The 18,830-nt window shown below is 51.9% G+C and overlaps 1 protein-coding gene across 4 annotated transcripts; it reads right to left on the bottom strand.

The window, feature by feature from the left end:
- Nucleotides 1–1,999: 1,999 nt before the first annotated feature.
- On the bottom strand, nt 2,000–15,443 carry RCC1 (regulator of chromosome condensation 1). 4 transcript variants are annotated; one of them, XM_038377915.2, is made up of 10 exons: nt 15,311–15,443; nt 12,817–12,901; nt 10,798–10,985; nt 9,398–9,577; nt 9,222–9,318; nt 8,359–8,481; nt 7,393–7,548; nt 6,111–6,230; nt 4,797–4,949; nt 2,000–3,809 (listed from the first exon to the last, which is right to left on the bottom strand). In XM_038377915.2, the coding sequence occupies exons 1-10, from the start codon at nt 15,386–15,388 to the stop codon at nt 3,634–3,636; spliced, it is 1,356 nt and encodes a 451-aa protein (XP_038233843.2). In that variant the 5' UTR covers nt 15,389–15,443; the 3' UTR covers nt 2,000–3,633. The 4 variants fall into 4 exon arrangements, with proteins under 4 accessions (XP_038233843.2, XP_038233841.1, XP_038233844.1 ...); XM_038377913.2 differs by lacking the exon at nt 15,311–15,443 and adding an exon at nt 14,656–14,682; XM_038377916.2 differs by lacking the exon at nt 15,311–15,443 and adding an exon at nt 14,422–14,630.
- Nucleotides 15,444–18,830: the final 3,387 nt, after the last annotated feature.

The following is an 18,830-nucleotide window of genomic DNA, read 5'->3' as shown; positions in this document are numbered from 1 at the left end:
GGCTCACCCCCCTCAGCCTTTTGGTCAAAGCTCTAGGCTTTCCTGCCATGCTTTTCAAAGCTACCCCTATTTTGGAAGCAGAGATGAGGGCTGGAGAATGGAAAGGAGCTAATAGGGCCTCAGCCTTAGCAATCAGTCAGATCCACAGCCTAACACAGACAAGGCCCCGTGTAGTCCACAATTCCTCAGCTAGGGAACGCACCCCCCCCCCCCGTCCCATGTATCTATGCTCCAGTGGAATTAAGCTTCTAGCGCTGATGGTTTGAAACACAAAGGTGAGCCTGGCCACAGCAGACAGCTCTGCAGAGACAGCAAGGGCTGGAGGCAGAGGAAGGCTATCACAGACGGCAGAGCTGCAGAGGGCAAGGCTCTTGCATCTAGCAGAGAAAGGAGGCTCATGCTTGGTGATCAGAGAGGAACGTGGCCAAGCGGATGGGCTGGTGCAAGTTTCAGGAGGGTTTTAAAAACAAGGGGAATGAAGTGGATCTGGAGGGGCCAGGGGGAGCTAGCCAAGAAGTTTGGGGTGAGGGTGACTAAAGGAGACCAACTAGAGCTTACAGAACAGTGATTCAGGGACATAATGGCAGTTTGGACTGGATTTGCTTTTTTAGTGACCGGGGCTTGCTGGGAAGGTTCGTGCTGTAGCCAACAGCTCCCAGCTTTGCCTGCCCCAGTGCCGCCAATACCCCTGCTGCACCAGACGGGAAGCAGAGATCACTGACGCCCCAGCCTAGCAGCCACACGCCTGGCTAGCAGCTCATCCTGGGGGCCACGGCGGAGCTGGCTTGCGATGCCAGGCACTCTAGTCTCTCCGGTTCATGAGGAAGTTGTTGCTTTCCCATGCTGCACTGGGCAGACTCTCCCTTGAAGCAGCCAGTTCAGAGCTGGGGTTGAGCAACTGGGGTGTGTGTGTGTGTTGGGGGAATAAAAATATGTTTTTCCTTCCACCAGCAACGAGTTCAACCTTTCAGAGAAGCAGCACCAGAAATGTGTACAGAGACCAGGCACCCCAGGGGCTTTAGGAAGCATCATTAATCCATCACTTGAAAGCAGAAAGACACTACGGCCAAGGGGGGAGAAGGGGAGGGTTCACCCCTATAAGTGGCTAGGTATTTTTCTGACACCTGTTTAAAAATAAATAACTCCCCAGCTTCCACCTGCCCTGCAGCAAGAAGTGCATTTCTTAAGCCCATTGATGGGCGGGGGCACCAGCGTTAGAAGGAGCCATAGGTCAGACTGAAAGCGAAGCGCTCGTCAAGGCGGGATTGGGTGCCTTCTCTCATGAGCACATGGGCGCTGGAGAAACTCGTGGGTTGGGGAGGAAGTGGCATCTATTGAGCTAAAGCGCAGGGCAGTGAGCATTATCCAATTACGTGCTAACACTGTCAGACCCAGACTGCAAGCTCTGAGGGAGGGACCATCTTTGTTCTGGGTCTGTACAGCGCCGAACGCAATGAAGTCCCGATCCATCATTGAGGCTCCTAGGCATTCCTGCAATACATAACCAAACTCAAAACACACAGGGCCCACGCCTGCCTTTCTGCCACGCCAGGAGTTCTGACTCCCAAGCCCTGCCCTCACCTCTAGTGCACACTACTGCTCAACCCAGGGGCAAGTTTGGATAGGAACATTTCATTCAGACCAGCTAGGAAAGGCGCAGCAGAAGGCTCGGTTTGTGGCTGAAGGAACTGGAACCGGGCCTGGTTCTCAGCTGCATGAGCACAGTTTGCACTGGGAGAGTTAGAGGAGCCCTGGTACCCAGACAGCGCCGTGATGGGCACCCTAAAGATACCCAAAGAAGAGAAAAATATTGTTAGATGTATTATTCTGTGCTACAATTTAAAAATTCATATTTGAAAAGCAGCTGCCCAGGGTAGTAAAACAAAGCCAACTGCTCTGGGTTAGTCTCCCAGCATTTCACAGGGCCCAAGAAACACAGAAAAATATTCCAAATTAAACCAAGACATCTCTCCTCTTCAGCGATGAGCCACACTAGGGGTTATCAAAACTCGATTTATTCCAAATGTTAAAAGTTTACAGTTTCCTGCCTCTCTTCCCCACTCACCCTGCAAAATATTTTTAAATTCTTTTATCCTTTAAAAAAAAAAAATCAAAACTAATATATATGAGCCATTGTACAATTTCCCTGTTCCCTCCCTGATATTGCTATAACTTAACATATAAAACAGTTCTTTGCAGAACTGCAGTTCTTATTCAAGGTGTTTGGAACGCAGCTGCAGAAGACAGAGTGGGAGAGGTGTAGATGGCCTGGCTAATTAGACACACACACACAATCATCGAGGGTACTAAATCAGGCTGGTTACCTTTGAGTGATCTAATGCATAGTTGGAATTGGTTTTTCTTCCTCTTCTTCAAGGCCTATGTAGCAAATTAAAACCCTAACCGGGGGGAGGGAAAGGCACAAAAGAGTACGAACAAAAAGCCATCAACAAAAATATTCTCTTGCTGCCAGTCTCCAAAGCCGATGGATACAGGGAGTGAAGACCGGCTGTTGCAATTCTAAAAGCAGGTGGACACAAGAGGGAGTTCAGCGATGTGAAAACATGGCTCTTCCTAGCTCTTGTCTGCATCCGCTAGGGAAATGGAACTATTTGACTAAACAAATTATTTGCTCAAAACTTCACCCACCTGCAGGGTTTAGTCTAAGACAATGTATTCAAATGCAAGTGTCTGGGGTTACTCTTCGAAAGTGGCCTGATTTGCAAAGGTCTTGAGCGCTCCCAACTTCCAAGGGAACTCCAGATCACTGAGCATTTTGCAGCTAAAAACGAGGCCAGCTACTTAGGAACTTAAACAAGGATTTCGGAGACTGACTTCAGAGATTCCCGGTTGAGGAGTTGGGCCTGAGTCACACTTCGCGTGACATTAGAAAACCTCCCAGGAGAGACCAGAATGCTACCTCCCACCCCTGTCTGCCCTACGCCCCTCCCCAGGTTAGATTCTCTGCCTCCGGACCTTACGCTGCTCTGAGAGGCACGTCCGCTGTGATCACACCGGCTAGCAAATCATGCAAGAAGTGGAGGGAAGGAGTTGGGGGAGGGATGGCCGGCCTCAGATATCTACAGTAAAAAGAGACTCGGCCAACAGATACATAAAAGTGACTCAAATCACACGAGGCCTGTGGGAGAGCGCTAAGGAAATGGGAGGAGGGGAAGACAGGGACTGGGGGATTTGGCTTTCGGGTGTTGTGGCCTTAAAAAGTTTGAGACACCCAAGTCCTGTTGCGTATAAAGGGGAATGCCAGCATGGCTGGGCCCAGAATTGTTTAAAACAGTGAGGAACCCACTTTGCCATCATGCTGGAAAATCAGCTTCGAGGGTGACCAAGCAGGGAGGAGGAAGAGGAAGAGGAGGCAGTAAGCCCTGAATACGCCAGCAAAGCCGCACACTTCCAGAGGGGAAAGGTGTCTCTGAAAAGCCACACTCCAGCCATGCAGACTCTGCCCCTGGGATTAGAGTAAGAGGCAGCTGGTGTCAGTTGGGGGGCTTCCCCCCACAACTCTGCAGACAAATCAGAAGGTCTCAGGAAACTACCAGAGGCCAGTCTCCCAAACCCCACCCCTGAGCCACTCGGGGGGCATCCCCGGCGTTACTGCTGCACAATGCTGCGTCATCAACTCTGCTCCTTTTCTCTGACCAGCAAGACGGTGTGCTGCCCCCCACTGGACACAGACAGGACCACGCGATTCTCCAGCTGCTTGCCAGTCATCTCCACAGGGCTCCAGACGTCCTCCTCTTCCCCTGTGCCCAGCTGGTAGTTGGTGCCCATGCCCCAAGAAAACGCTCGCCCTGAAGACAGACAGAGGGACAGACGCTGATTGCCCACCCAACGCTGGAGGCCGTGCTGCGTTCCCGTAGCACGGACAGATCCGAGCGGGTTCCTGGGGCAAGGAGGGGAAGTGGTTTTCGAACCCAGCACTTGGGCGCGGGCAGAGTGCTAGCTTCCTGTGAGCACTCGTGTTGCCAGGACTCAGCCTGCGGATGCTCCAGGGAACGGCGAGGCCGAGACTTCAGATTAATACTGGCTTTTCTTCACATGAAGGCTCCATTCATAAAGGGTAAATAAGTGAACCAGAGGTGGTTTCATATGTGGTTAATCAATTGCTGGGGGGGATCCAATAGGTGGCTTGGAGCCACTTCTAACACCCAGTGCGCATGTCCAGTTTCCCCATTAACCCTTTATAAACAGCGCCTTCATAGAAAGACATTTTTGCAGCGTTTGCCCAGCTCGACCTGCGTGCAAAGGGCGTGCAGTGCCAGGGTGCCCGCCACCCACCACCAGAGGCTGTTCTGCCAGGGGACTGGATCAGTAACAGGAAATGGAGTCTTTCCCCTCTAGGTCGGTGGTTCTAATCCAGGTCAGGCAGCGACAGGGTTGTTATTAACCTTGTTGGCTGACAGCTGGGGAGCCGGGGCTACGTAGCAATTCGACTGTCTCAGTCTCGGCTCCCCGCATACTGGTGTCTATCCTGCAAAGATCTGCCTTGTCCACCCTCAGCACGATGGGTCAGGATTGCGTGGGTCTCCCCACCCCACCCCCACCTTTCTCCTGGGGGCTCTGCAAATCAAGGCTGGGGCCCAGTGGGCAGGTGGGAAAGCCCACAGCTTCCCTGGCTAGAGGATTTTAGTCTGGGGGGCTGTCACAGCCCATCGCTGCTTGCCAGCCAGGTAGGAACAGGTATTAGCTGCATTCCTGGCATCCGAACGGAGGCACTAACTGACTAGGCTCGCCTGTTACTAACAAAGACATTCCCCCCTGTCACTCCTTCCACTTACCTTCCTGGGTAACAGCATAGCCAACAGATGCCCCGCAGGCGATGGAGGAGACGCTTGGCAGCTCTGGGATGGGCGTGGGCATGCTCTTCTCTTCTGCCCCTTCTCCAAGCCCTAACCGGCCATACTCTGCCCTGCCCAGGCTGTAGGCTTTCCCTGGCACAGGTGGGACACGCAAGAGATTCATTACTCCTCAGGAGCCGAGACCACCCCGGATGCATAGAATTTACATCACTCGGGTACCTACCTCGGTCACCCCACATACATCCGGCCCCCTGCCAGTCAGATCTGGCTAATCTCAGGCATTATTCCTTCCCCGAATTGCCCCATGTGGAACCCAGCAGCCTGCAGACCGCTCCCGGCCAGCAGCGTGCAAATTGAGCCATGGTGAGAGGACACAAGATGGAGACCGACATCCGCTTAGATGCCAGGGTCCAAAGCCAAGAAGTTGCTCCTGATTCCCGTATTTGCTCAGCCCCGTCCCACCCCCACTGCCTGCTTGGGAGAGACGAGCTGCGTTCTTGGGACATGTGCAACCGGAGTTAGCAGGAGGACTTCAGTCTTTGCTTGCACTGAACCTGGTCTTTTGGGGGAAGGCCAAGGGCATGAAGCACTGGGGGGGGGGGCGGGGGAGGAGGAGGAGAAGGGTCTGTGTGTCTGTATGGGCCTCAGAAGCCCCCCATCAAGCTTCTTGCTCTCTGGACACACAGATCCAGCCAAGTCAAGGCCCTCCTGCACTAGAAGCAGTTACTTACTTCTGGTTATTAGCAGCATCCATGAGCCTTTTGTGATTCTGTATGTAATGGAATCAACGTTGGGACTGCAGCATGGTGTCCTCTCATTTACCAGAGAGGTAGCTTGGTCTAGTGGATAGTGCACTGAACTGGCACTCTGGAGACCCGGACTCTATTCCTGCTGACCTGGGCAAGTCCCCCAACCCCCTCCGTCCCTCAGTTTCCCCACCTGTAAAATGGAGATAAGGACACTGACCTCCTTTGTAAAGCACTTGAGAGCTACGGGTGAAAAGTGTGACAGAAAAGCCAGGTGTGATTCCCACAATCTTGCTAGGTAAGAGACCGAGAAGTCCCCGTCACATTCCCACCTATGGACTATGCTGAACATCCCAGCGGCAGCCACAACCCACGTACCAGCTCAGCGCAGAGAGCTGCCCATGACCTCATGAATGCCAAGGATCTTAGGCTCAACCGTCACCCCAATCCCAGTGCTCTGGCACTGGGAGACAGTGGCCCAAAACCAAAGGACTGCAGATCCCTGCCCCCCTTCTCCATTTGGTTCACAAGCAGCTGCCCCACTCACCTTCCGAGTCCATGCACACCGTGTGGTGCTGGCCACCCGAAAACCCTACCCAGGACTTGGTGGAGTTCTTGAACGACGTCAGGTTCTGGGGAGCAAAGCAGGGCTCGGTGTCCTGCGTCCCTGCAAGGGGAGACAAAGAAAGCCAAGAAAGTCAGAGACAGGTGAGCAGACGCCCTGTCCCCAGCCGGCAGGTCACCCCCAAGCCTGCTGCAGGAGAACGGACACAGTACACCACGAGACTTAATCTACGGTGCTTTGCCTGGACGGAGACCATCAGGAGACAATCCAAGAATGTCCCACCTGTTCTGTATCCTGCAGCCGTTATTAAATGCACAGGCTTGTGCCATGCAAACCCTCTGCTAAAGCCAGTGGGCTTTTAGGGTGCACCTGGGAGGAAGGGGGTACTTGACAAGAGCCTGGTACAGTAAGAAATCCCCAGAGAGAGTCACCTCCATTACTTCCAAATACACGCTCCTGGAGGTCTGAGGAGCTGAGAGCATCTGTGCCCAGATATGGGAACAGGCCGTGTGTGGAGTTAATAGCGCCGGAAGGAGCCTTCTCATCTACCCCAACTGTGCCATGAAGCCCAGCTTCCAACCATGTCAGGGAGCAGGATGCAAGCAGGCACCTTGCTTTAATGGCACCTTTCTTCTGCCACCGGGACCGACCACGCACGGACGGGACAGAGCATTTAGTAGGGCACAGGACCTACCGATGCCGCCGGAGGGACCGGCCTTGAACACCTTCTCGCATTGAATTCAATGGGAGCCATGGGACAGCCTGAAAATTCAGCACTTTCTCAGCGGACAGGTCCCTCTAAGGCGAAAGACCGCCCAGCCCCGGTGTGGTCAGGGGCAGGGATACAGCCCACAGGGGAGCTATTAGAGATCCCAGCAGCCTGGCCACACCCGGGCACTTTGGAAAGCGTTAAACAAAGCCAGAGCAGTGGGCGCGCCCAGCTTGCTGGGGCCCAGCTAGTTAGTTTGGCGTTTTCCTTCATTAGCCAATTACGCTCAACTCAATGCTTGAACAGCGGGGGCAGAGAGGAAGGCTGGTCCATGGTCAAGGCGCTGGATGGGGCTTAGGAGGCCTGGATTCTTTCCCCAGTTCTGCTACACACTCCCCATGCGTGACCTTGGGGAAGTCACTTCATCTCTCTGCACCCCACTTCCCCCTCGGTGAGACACCACTCCCTTTCTCCCCTCCGCCCAGGCGTCTGCCTGGAGATTCTCTCACTGTGCACACGTACAGCACCTAGCGTGAAACACAGACAACACCTCACCCAGCTGGTGGTAGTTCGAGAGGCCGAAGCCGTAAACGTGGCCCTCCTGGGTGACGGCGAAGGTGAAGTATGCCCCGCAGAAGGCTTCCTGGAAGCGCACCCGGCCCTTGCCACTTCTCCCCTTGAGAGGGACGCGCTGAGGCACAAGCAGTCGTTCTACACGGGAGACGAGAGAGCAGGCTGCAGCGAGGAGAGCCAGGGACAGGTGCCCTCCCCACAGACACATCTGGGGGTGGCGGGGGACGACAAGCCTGGCTGGCCTTTCAAGTGCTTCAGTCAGTCAAGCACAGCGTCACTCCAAGCTGGACAGTGCCCCCTCTTGGGGCCTTAGTCTCCTGGCGCTCTGTGGGGTGGAAGTCCCCCCACGGGCTCATCCATCAGCACCCAGTCCTCCCTTGCCCTACACAAGAGATCTGGAGACTGAACAACTCAAGGCGCTTGTCTAAAAAGAAACTTGGTAGCCCTCGCAGAGCCGGGGCTGCCCAATACCCTCTCCTTGCCATCAGAGGAGTCAGCTGGTATAAGAGAGACTTGCCCACGTGTCCTGCCCTCCGGCAGCGCTGCAAACCCACCCCCTGCCTCTGATCTATCCTGTTTCATTGCCACCAAAGAGTCACTCAGCCAGCCCCCGGCAGGACAGGGCTGCCATCGAACCAGCTCATCTCCCCAACTCGGGACCGAGGGTGCCCACCTGTTACATGGGGGTTGTAGCTCCCAGAGCAGGAGGGATCATCACCAACAACACGTGCCAGGGAGCTTAGCTCCGGCAAAAGGAGCCAGCTTGGCACCCTGGAGACTGCAGTCCAGCCAGCTTCTGCGCCTCCCTACTCAGCGAGCCCATGTCCCAGCCTGGCTTGGGGAGGACATCAGTGTCTATAACCCCCCTAGCCCGTAGTGTCTTAGCAGGCACTGGCTCAAGGGGCCCCACCAGCACGTATCCCTCTCGCGGCATCAAGAGCAACTCACGTAAGCCTTTCCTTCCTCCCCGGTTGGCAAAGAGCTCCGGCACCCTTCCCAGCTGTCCCTGCTCGCCACAGCCACATGTGTACAGGTCCCCGTCCACAGTCAGCAGCACTAAGTGATCATTCCCTGCGAGGACGGAGAGAGGGTTAGCACCAGCCTTGGGACGCCAATCCCCGTGCTGTGTGCCCGCTGCTGGTACCCCTCTCCGGGGCCAGCAGCACGGCTGGATAACACTAGGAGATTGCCGGAGAACAAGCCTCGCACGTGAAGTCCCAGGCTAAAGCGTACCAAGTATGAACTTGGTAAGAGCCCCAGGAGTTTAACGCCCTGCACTAACCCTGGAACAGCAAGAGGACAGTTTCTATTGGCATCTAATGCTAACTCCCCGAGTTATTTGCTACCTTACCAACCATGGGCACCAAGCCACCTCTCCCATCTGACCCCAACCCACACATTGACATCAGCTGAGTCCTAACCACCCCCAAAATGGTGGCACTGGAAACATTACGATTAGAGGCACTGATGACTCCCCATCTACATCGTGGAAAAGTCCCTTACCTGCCCTGCCTCAGTTTCCCCACCCACAAGAGGGAAAATACTCCTACTCCGCAAGGATTCGTTAGTTCACATTTGCAAAGTACTTGCAGAGAGACTGCACCGAGAACCTATTATTATTAACAGCCAGTCAGGGGTAAGACAGGAGGTGCGCACTGGACTGGCGGAGGGGAGGGAACAGCCTTCTGCAGCTGGTAGAAAAAGATCTACTAATCCGGTTTATTCTGGGCCTGATTTTGTCATGGCTGCTGGAGCAGGGTTAGTGGCTTGTCCGTCAGCCTGAGTCACCTGCGCACCGAGCCCTCGCTCACCTGAGACTATTTTAAGGACAGGCACATCTAGCTGCAGTGGCACCGGAAGGGCACTCTTCTTCATGGGCTCCAGCAAACCGATGACTCCATTATTATCCTGGACGGAGAGAGAGACATTTAGTGGCAAAGCCCGGGAAGACGCATCAGAGCTCCCCGAGCCAGCACAGCTCGCATACCCGGAAAGAGCCCCAGAGGAAGACCCTGCCGTCCTCTGTCAGCGCTGCTGTGTGACTATCGCCGGCAGACATCTGCACCACCTTCTCCTGCAGCTCCACCAGCCCCGGGGTGGTCTCCGAGCCCTCCTCGGAGGTGTCGCGTCCCAGGGCACCTTCGTCGTTGCAGCCAAAGGAGTAGATCTGGAAATGGAAACATCTCACGGTGGGAAAGAGGCCCAGAGCAAGGAGGACAAAGCCAGTGCAGAAGAACCCACCTGGCTTTAGTGACCATACGCGTAGAGCAGCTGGCAGGGAGCTCAGCCGCCAGCTCCCAACCGAGGGGGATGCCTTAGTCTCAGAAGCCGCAGTTGGAGAGTGAGGGAGGTCGCCCCTTTCATCTCAAAGCACTTTAAAAGTTAGAGGCTTACAGGGCCAAGGAAACAGTCACTGCTAGCGGGAGGAAGTCAACACGCCACGGCATACTGGTGAGGAAGGGGGAACTCTGGGCAAGGACTCGGGGCAAGCGCCCCCTCTCCTGGAAGGTATTAGGAGACCTTTAATGTCCCTGCTGGGCAGAAAGACCGTGTGGTTTCCAAGATCTCACACAAGAGGATCTGCCTGGGGAGCACAGAGACAACTCCCTCTTGATGCTCTCTGAACCCGAGGCTTCGGTTACAGATCCGCCTCGCTCTCTGGCACAAAGCAGACCAGTTTGCCATCAACCCACAGCAGAAGTTGCACAGAGAGGCTAGGAAGCAGAGAAGTCCAATCACTGCCTTCATGGCTCATGCCCCAAACAAGGGGGAAAGAGAGCCCCACCAAGCCCAGTTTTCTCCCTTGCAAGAATTCATTAGATTGGGTCAATCACAAGGAAGGCGGCAATGGAACCAGACGGAAGGGTCCCATGATGCAGTAGTTCAGTGCTGTCACAGAGCCGTCCCATGGCGCTGATTGCCACCGGGCCACATACAGTACAATGTTAACAGCTGGAGTCGTACAGCAGCAGGATCCCCCTGCACGGTTCATTTCAAACCCAGGAATTTTACCAACTCAGAGCTCCCTCGCTGCACACCGCAATCTGCTGCTCAGAGCGAGGGACCCCAGGACAGCCCCCCCGACACTCTAAGCGTCCAGGCTCTGACCAGAAGCTACGGAAGGTCAGAAGGCTGCAGAGTGAGATCACGGTAACGTGCTGGCCCTTTAATCAGAGAGACTCTGGAGCAAGGAACCTGTTCGGGGGGGAGGTTCTGAAGGGTTTTGACCCATTGCACAACAACAGCAATTAAGACTGTGCTTACAGTCCAACAGCTCAGTCAATCTGCTCAAAGAGTCACCCAAATGAGCGCCCCCTCCCCCCATTCGATTTCATGTCCTCACTCCTTTCCCGCGATCAGACTCGGATAAAGGTGCCGCGGACTCACTTTGCCCGTCTCGCTAAGGCAGACGGTGTGCATCCCCCCTGCTTCTGCCTGGATGATCTTCTCGGGCAGCTGCACCAGGGCTGGCCTCTTCCTTTCCATCACATCCTCTCCCAGGCCCAGCTGCCCGACGTCCCCCTGTCCCAGCGTCAGCACCAGTCCAGGCTCTGTCCGGTGTGATGAATGGAAGACTGGAGCACAGGAGACAGAGGGGAAAACATTTGATAAACGAGAGGCCAGATTCACGTTCATGCAGTATCACAGCAGTCAAGACGTCCTTCCCAAAGCTCCCAGAACAAGGGGCTGGCTCAACAAAGACAGCTGTCATGCTGGCCTTTCCATTGCAACCTGCACTGAGCTCATGGGACCGACAATCCCTCGCACGAACCCCACAGGAGGGTTCATATTTAAGTAGCAGCAAGTCTGGACTCCTGGGGTTCTCCTGCATCTGACTCGCCGAAAGACCTTGGGCAAGTCAGCCCAAGCCCTGCCTTGCTTCAGAGTCATCATCCATACAATGGGAATACAACTCCCCCTCCTCAAAGAAGGACGGAAGGATTCAGAGCAAACTGCTTGCAGATCCTTGGGGGGCAAGGGCTCTAGAAGTGCTTAGCATCTTTGTTATTTAGTTTGGGGTTTCTCAACCTCTTCAGGCTGGCCACAGCTTATCCTACATCAACATTTTTACACAACTCTCCCCCCCGCTTACATCTACTATTAAAGCGAGAGTCAAAAAAAAGCCCTAGCAATGTTAAGCCTGTATTGCTTCTTGGCGTGTGAAGGAGGTGTCGACAGAAGACTTGACTTTGAAGAGAAAGGCTGCGTGGGGAGTGAAATTATCTTTGCGTTGGATTGTAATTTAGTCTATCGCATGTCTGAATGCAATAAAAAAATAAACGCCGTTCACATGTGGTTGGAGTGAAGAGTAAAGAAACCTGTCGCTTTGGGGCAGTATCACCCAGCGTTCTAGGAGGTCCTCAGTGTCCTCCACACAAACTGAACTAAACAACTCGAAAGCAAGATAACCTCTAATCACAGCCTCCCAAGGCACAGCTAAGACCCTTCTCATCCACAGAAACCTCCCAAGCATGAATGAAAATGGGACCTTTTAAAAAAAAAAATATTAAAGTCTCCCGGCGTAAAGCAGAATTGCAAAGCACAAACTGCACCCTCGCCATCTTCCCAGGTTGTTAACCGCACACACAGTACAAACCAGAAGACAACCCAAGGTGTGCAGGGAGTCAAGCTCCGGGAAAAGGGCAATTTGCAGTACTGCACGCTTCTGGAAGATGCCATTTCTGATGCTGACCAGCAGCGAACACCCACTGAATGATAGGGAGCAATCAGAACCAGAAAAACTGCAGAACAGAGAGAGGAAAAGTCACTTTAGCCTTGTTCCCGATGGAATTTGTCCTAGTTGCAGCCATTGATGTCCAGCAAAATGACACAGCTCCATCTGTTCAAACTCTAGGGTAGACAGACAAAGCCGCGATCTACATCCATGGAGCAGTGATCCTGGTTCCAAGTGGGGATAAACTGTACTGGCGCATATTGTGGCTTCAGAGTAGCAGCCGTGTTAGTCTGTATTCGCAAAAAGAAAAGAAGTACTTGTGGCACCTTAGAGACTAACAAATTTATTAGAGCATAAGCTTTCGTGAGCTACAGCTCACTTCATCGGATGCATTTGGTGGAAAAAAAATCCTGTCTCCTCTGTTTTTTCCACCAAATGCATCCGATGAAGTGAGCTGTAGCTCACGAAAGCTTATGCTCTAATAAATTTGTTAGTCTCTAAGGTGCCACAAGTACTTCTTTTCATATTGTGGCTTGAAACTGTCTACACTAGAGGTAGAACCAGTGCGGACACAGCGATGGCTGAAATTCTGGGCAAATCCTCATTGTAGACAAGGCCAAGAATTGTCAGACTGGATCAGACTGTGGTCCATCTAGTCCAGTACCCGGTTTCTCACAGGCAGCTTCAATGTTTCAGAGGAAGGTGCAAAACCCTGAAAAAAGCCACTTTACCTTTAATCTTCTTCCTCTCAGGAGACCCTTCTTCTGGTGTCGGGCTCTTCTTTGCAGCGCGCTTTCCCGGCATATTGCTATAGAGCTAAACAATTGAAAACGCTCCACGTTAAGATATGCATTAACCCAGAGTCTGGGAGAAAAGCAGGAAAATTGCAAAGCACAAGCTTTTGAAGGGACACTGTCAAGTTCTCCCCAGTCCTCTTTTTGCTAAATCACTGACACGGGAGTTTTGCAAGAGGCCGCTGGGAGATGAAAGTGAAATGGGAGTTGGGTGTCTAATTACCTTAGCCCACTGAAAATCCCACTGTTACACTAAAACCACCTGGAATTTTTAAAATCTAATTTACTTTTCTCCATTCTGCCCACTAATCCATCTCGGATGCAATTGTGAATTCCCAGAAAGTCAAAGCCCCCAACTGTTTCATGGCTCTATTTCCCAGAAACACTGTTTTCCGGTCCCTCGCTACAGGAGAGGTCAGAGACACAATTAGTCCTTAGTCCTAAAAACACCCATTAGCCCATTACAACAGTCCATGACTTGTGAAATATCGACATCTGAAAGCGTAAGAGGAGGAAAATGATGTTAAAGAAACAAACAGCCCACTACTTCAAGAGTCTACTTCTGCTTTCTAGAATCATATTTTTTGTTATAATTTTATGGCCTGATCCTACAACCCTATCTAAAATGAGTGCAATCAGTGCTTCTCAACAAGAGGTCCGGGGCCCCCTGGGGGGCAAAGAGAAGGTTTCTGGGGGTCAGCGAAAATAAACCAGAGAGCAGGGCCAGCATTAGATTCACTGGGGTCCAGGGCAGAAAGCCAAAGGCCAAACAACTTAGTTTTGTGGGGCCCCCTGTGCCGTGGGTCCCTAGGCAACTGCCGTGCTTGATAAGCCCTAACACCGGCCCTGGTATTTAATCTACTGTATATGCAGAAGAACAGTTGTGGCACAGGTGGGCTGTGGCATTTTTGTAGCATTTTGAGGGGGGGCCTCAGAACAAAAAAAAGGTTGAGAACCCCCGAGTGCAATAAGACACACACAAGCAAGGGCTGTAAGAGGGAATCACTGGACTTTAACACCTTAACAAAAGTTTAAACTGACACTTCAGGATTTTAGGCCCAACATTTCGGGTGCATTTGATGAGTTTTCCAAACCTGTATTTTTAAATTTTTCTCAAAAATATTTGTTTAAAGAGGCCCAGGCAAAGTTGACACCTGAAACATTGCAATATTGTGCTAGCAGTAAGAAACTGACTAGAAATTCAAATGAAAGTGGTTAATCAGTTTTCATTGCCCAAGTTAAGCAAAAGGTAGAATGTAAACAATGAATAAAGGGTGAAAAGGAGATTCCGTTTTTCCAGTATTCTCAGTTTTAACAAAGTAAGATGTTATTAGAAATACAGCTGAAAAACAGAAGGTTTCAGTAATATAATCATTTTATGCTGCATCCCCTTTCATATTTGTAAAGTGTTTTGAGACCCCCAAGTACAAGGTTATATGAGCAAAGTGATATACTCCAAGACACCGGCATTGCAATACAATACAGCACAATTTTAGCTCACTTGGTGTCTTCCACGTAAAATTTGTTCTCAGTTTTACTAACCTGGCTATACGAGTTCCATACACCACAAAAATCATGCCACCCACTGCTGAAATGCAGCTATACCTGGAGTGGAGCGTGGCCATAATGCTTTCTCCAGTGACCAATATTTGAAAAAAATTGCACGAAAGGACAGAGGTTCAGATGAGATATGGAGAAATGCCCGAGTAATCCAAGCTTCAAAGGTGCAAGCAGAAAGTGCAATGCAATGTGCAAACCCCTACTACCTTTGCCCACCTGCGGAGTCATTGCTGGATGACACCCTTAGGAGTAGGCAGGCGAGGCAGTGTCCCTTCCTGCACCTCACACACCTTGTCTGGCTAATATCCTGGGATCAACAAGGCCACAACAACCACCCCGCATCCAGCCCTGACAGCGCCACCCCGCAGCACGACACCCAGAGAATTACACCCCCCCCCCCGTCACAACCTGCAACCCCCAGGAATTAAGGGCCTCGTGGCCCCTTCTCCCCCACACGCTCCCCTCTGCAGGCGCTCACTAGCCCCCCGCGCAAGGCGCGCGAGCTGCCCCGGGGTTTGAAATTCCCGCGCTGGCCCGGGCCCTGCCTGTCGCAAGCTGCCGCAGCGTCGCGCCGGAGGAAGGGGGAGGGGACTGCGCGAGCGGCTCCCGGGGAACGTTCGGAGCGCGCCGGGGGGGGGGGGGCCGCGCGCGCGGGCTGACACTCGGCGTTCCACGCGTGGAACCTTCGGACACAGCCGCGCGGCGGCCACGTGGGGCCGGCCCAGGCCTCGGCCCCCCCACCGGGGAGGGGGAGCCTGAGACCCAGGGGGCGGGGATCGGTGCATCCCCCCAGCCCGGAGCCTCGCTTCTACCCTGGCTACCCCGGGGCGGGGGTAGGGGGGGGGACGGGAAGCGGCGCCGGGGCTCTCACCTCCCTGCTGCTCCGCCACCCCCGCTGGCCCGCTCGGTCCTCTGTGCGCCCCCCCCACCCCCCCCGCAGCCGGAGCATGCGCGAGGAGAGCCCCAGCGCCCGCCAGCCTCCTGGGCGAGCGACAGAAAATGGTGCTAGCGACCCCTGCTGGCCACTGCGCGGAAATGCCCCGGGGAGGGAGCTAGAAACCCCAGGCGGGGGAGAAGTCGGGGTGAATTGGGGCCAGGGCAGGGGGGCCGTGCGGGGTGCAAGGTGCGCGCTATCGGGCCCGGTCCTGCCCGCGCTCACCCCCGGTTGCAGCGTTGGGGGTCGGAGGCAATGTCAGTGGGACTCCTCGGTGTAGGCAGCTTTGCAGGATCTGGCGCTGTGCGCCCCCAATTCTGCAACTGGACCGGCCCACGGACCCGAAGGTCCGCCCCAGTGGCAGAAGCTTCTTTGTGCAGATACAGTTGCAGCAGCGCGCAAATTCTGCGCACACGCTTAACTTTAGGCTCCAGCCATTGAACTCCATGGGACTCATCGCACACATGGTATGAAGCACATGCCCAAGTGCTTACAGGGTGCACTGTGCATGTAACCAATAACCACACCTCTGCTGCAAAGGGACATTATTCAAAGGGATATACCTTAAGAATTCAATTTTTGCACCCTTGTTTTGCTTGTCAGATGTTTACCATTCTGTAACTTCTAATCAATGCCATTTGCCCAAGCCCAACGCTACTGTCCCCAGGGCCCAAACACTGAAAAGGGACATCTTTTTTTTTTTTAAATTGGAAACATTGACATTATTTTTATCGTTCACAGTGCTGTAGAAATATGAACTAGTCCACAAAACTGCCTTCTCTTGGCCCCAGTTTACTGAGAGGAAACTGGGCTATGGTGAGGTTAGATGGTGTCCCAACTCCGCTGTAAATGGCAGATCCATGAGGCAATTCCTGTTTCCTAACTCAGTGTTTTGTTCACTGACCCAACTGCTTCCTTTGAGGCAATAATGGTATGTCTTACTATACGAATGCATTGTTTACACACTACAGGTTTGCCGTGCCTGTGACTATCTATGCTTTAGGTTGGCTACAAGCAGCAATTACGATCTGTAGGCTTTAGGGTTGCCTCAATTGCTTTTTTTAGGGCAAGTACCTGTTTATTTGTTGCTTACGGATGACACAAGGGGAACAGCATGTTTCCTTCACTCTCCACACCTTATACAGAGCACACGCTTATCCTTAGCAGCTCAGGAAGTCACACATGTAACTTTCCTTGCATAATGGGTGCCCTATGTAACATCTTGTTGTGACAGTCACTCACATTAAAAAGTCATCTCCTTTACTATTCTGGTGCAAGACAAACTATAAGCCTATCCCTGCACTGAGATCTTACAGCATAAAAATGGCATCTTTGAGGAAATCACAAGTAATTTGGCTTATCATAGCCCATTTCTTTCCTAATCCTAATTCCTAAGTATTTTCCTGTCCGGATGGGGAAGAGGAAAGATGTGAAACAATTAGTGTAAGCATTTATTTCACAAGTGTTTGGGGTAAACTGTTCACCAGTTTTTGTGGCACAGCTATACACTCCCCACAGCAAGCATTGCAATTGCCAGTCGAGTTCCCTTAAGGCTGTAAAATGTACGGCTGCACTGACAGCTTTTGTATGGAGTGGACTGATGCCTAGTGCTCAGAATTGAAAACCACTAGGTCTAAACTGGTCATGAATAAATTTAGGCTGGAAATTAAGACGTCCAACCATCGGAGGAGTGAGGTTCTGCAGCAGCCTTCTAATAGAAGTGGAGCAAACAGCCTAACTAGTTTTAAGATAGATACTGATAAAGTTATTAAAGGGATTATGACAGGACAAGGACTGAACTCAGTGACCAGGAGATTCCTCCCAAACCCATGTTCCCGAGTCAAAATTCCTACCCGTTGATTACTGTGACATTGGCAAGTCATTTCTATGTCTCACTTCCCCCTAGTTCCGAAAATACGGGAACTACACATCAGTCTCACAGGAGTGTTGTGAGGATTAACTAACGCTGGTAAAATGCCTTGAGGCCTTTGGTAAGCAATAGAACAGCCCAAAGTCATATTAGTCATAATTCAATAGAAACGCAATATGTTCTAAAACTCAGCACAGAGGCTGTAGCAAGGATTGTCCAAACAGGTGTTCAGGCAACATGGCTTCATAACCTATTACACACATTTCACTGCAGAACTGAGTCATGCTTCACTTTAGGGCCATGTTTGCAGGTCTGTTGCAAAATGCCTTGCCTATTTAAAGGGAAGCCATTTTAATGCTCTGGCTGCACTGGAAATTGTGCTTCCTTAACACATTTAACATGCTGCTCTTATTTGCTGAGATGTGAAGATTGTAGCATCATGCTTAAATATTTGCAGGTTTCAGAGTAACAGCCGTGTTAGTCTGTATTCGCAAAAAGAAAAGGAGTACTTGTGGCACCTTAGAGACTAACAAATTTATTAGAGCATAAGCTTTCGTGAGCTACAGCTCACTTCATCGGATGCATTTGGTGGAAAAAACAGAAGAGAGATTTATATACGCACACACAGAGAACATGAAACAACAATTTCCCCATGGTATTTCTCCCTCCCACCCCACCCCCCACTGTTCCTCTGATATTCTTGTTAACTGCTGGAATTAGCCTACCTTGCTTGTCACCATGAAAGGTTTTCCTCCTTTCCCCCCCCTGCTGCTGGTGATGGCTTATCTTAAGTGATCACTCTCCTTACAGTGTGTATGATAAACCCATTGTTTCATGTTCTCTGTGTGTGTGTATATAAATCTCTCCTCTGTTTTTTCCACCAAATGCATCCGATGAAGTGAGCTGTAGCTCACGAAAGCTTATGCTCTAATAAATTTGTTAGTCTCTAAGGTGCCACAAGTACTCCTTTTCTTTTTGCGAATACAGACTAACACGGCTGCTACTCTGAAACCTGCAAATATTTAAGCATGATGCTACAATCTTCACATCTCAGCAAATAAGAGCAGCATGTTAAATGTGTTAAGGAAGCACAATCTAGGACTAGGGCTTGGGCCTGTTATGACATGATCAGACGCCTGCCTGCTTAAACACAGATTCTGTAATGTGGACGAATTGTCAGCACGGTTGAAAACCACTTTGCCCTATGTGATCTAAAGACAGCTACATGGCAGTGTGGAGAAAATATCGTGAGAAATGTTTCCTAGACTAGGCAGAAAAAAACAGCATAAATTGTGAGCCTTTTGGGGCAGAAATCATCTTTTTGGCCTGTTTTTGTACGGCACCTAGCGCCATGGGGGCCGTGTTCATAACTAGGGCATCTAGGCAGTATGGCACTACAAACAGAAAATCATATGCATGGAAGGAAACAGGTTTTAGACAGCAATTTAAACATGAACACAATGAACCATGTAAAGCCTGCTACACGGAAGTGGTCTTCAACTCTTTTCAGGTTTCTCCTGACAGTTCAGGTCCCCATGTAGTCAGGGCCTTTCAGCCATGGGTCCATCAGCTCCAAATCCTAGACAA

This window comes from Dermochelys coriacea, chromosome 19, assembly GCF_009764565.3.
Source record: "Dermochelys coriacea isolate rDerCor1 chromosome 19, rDerCor1.pri.v4, whole genome shotgun sequence".
NCBI classification, from domain to species: domain Eukaryota; kingdom Metazoa; phylum Chordata; order Testudines; family Dermochelyidae; genus Dermochelys; species Dermochelys coriacea.
This window is presented reverse-complemented; position numbering and strand designations above follow the sequence as displayed.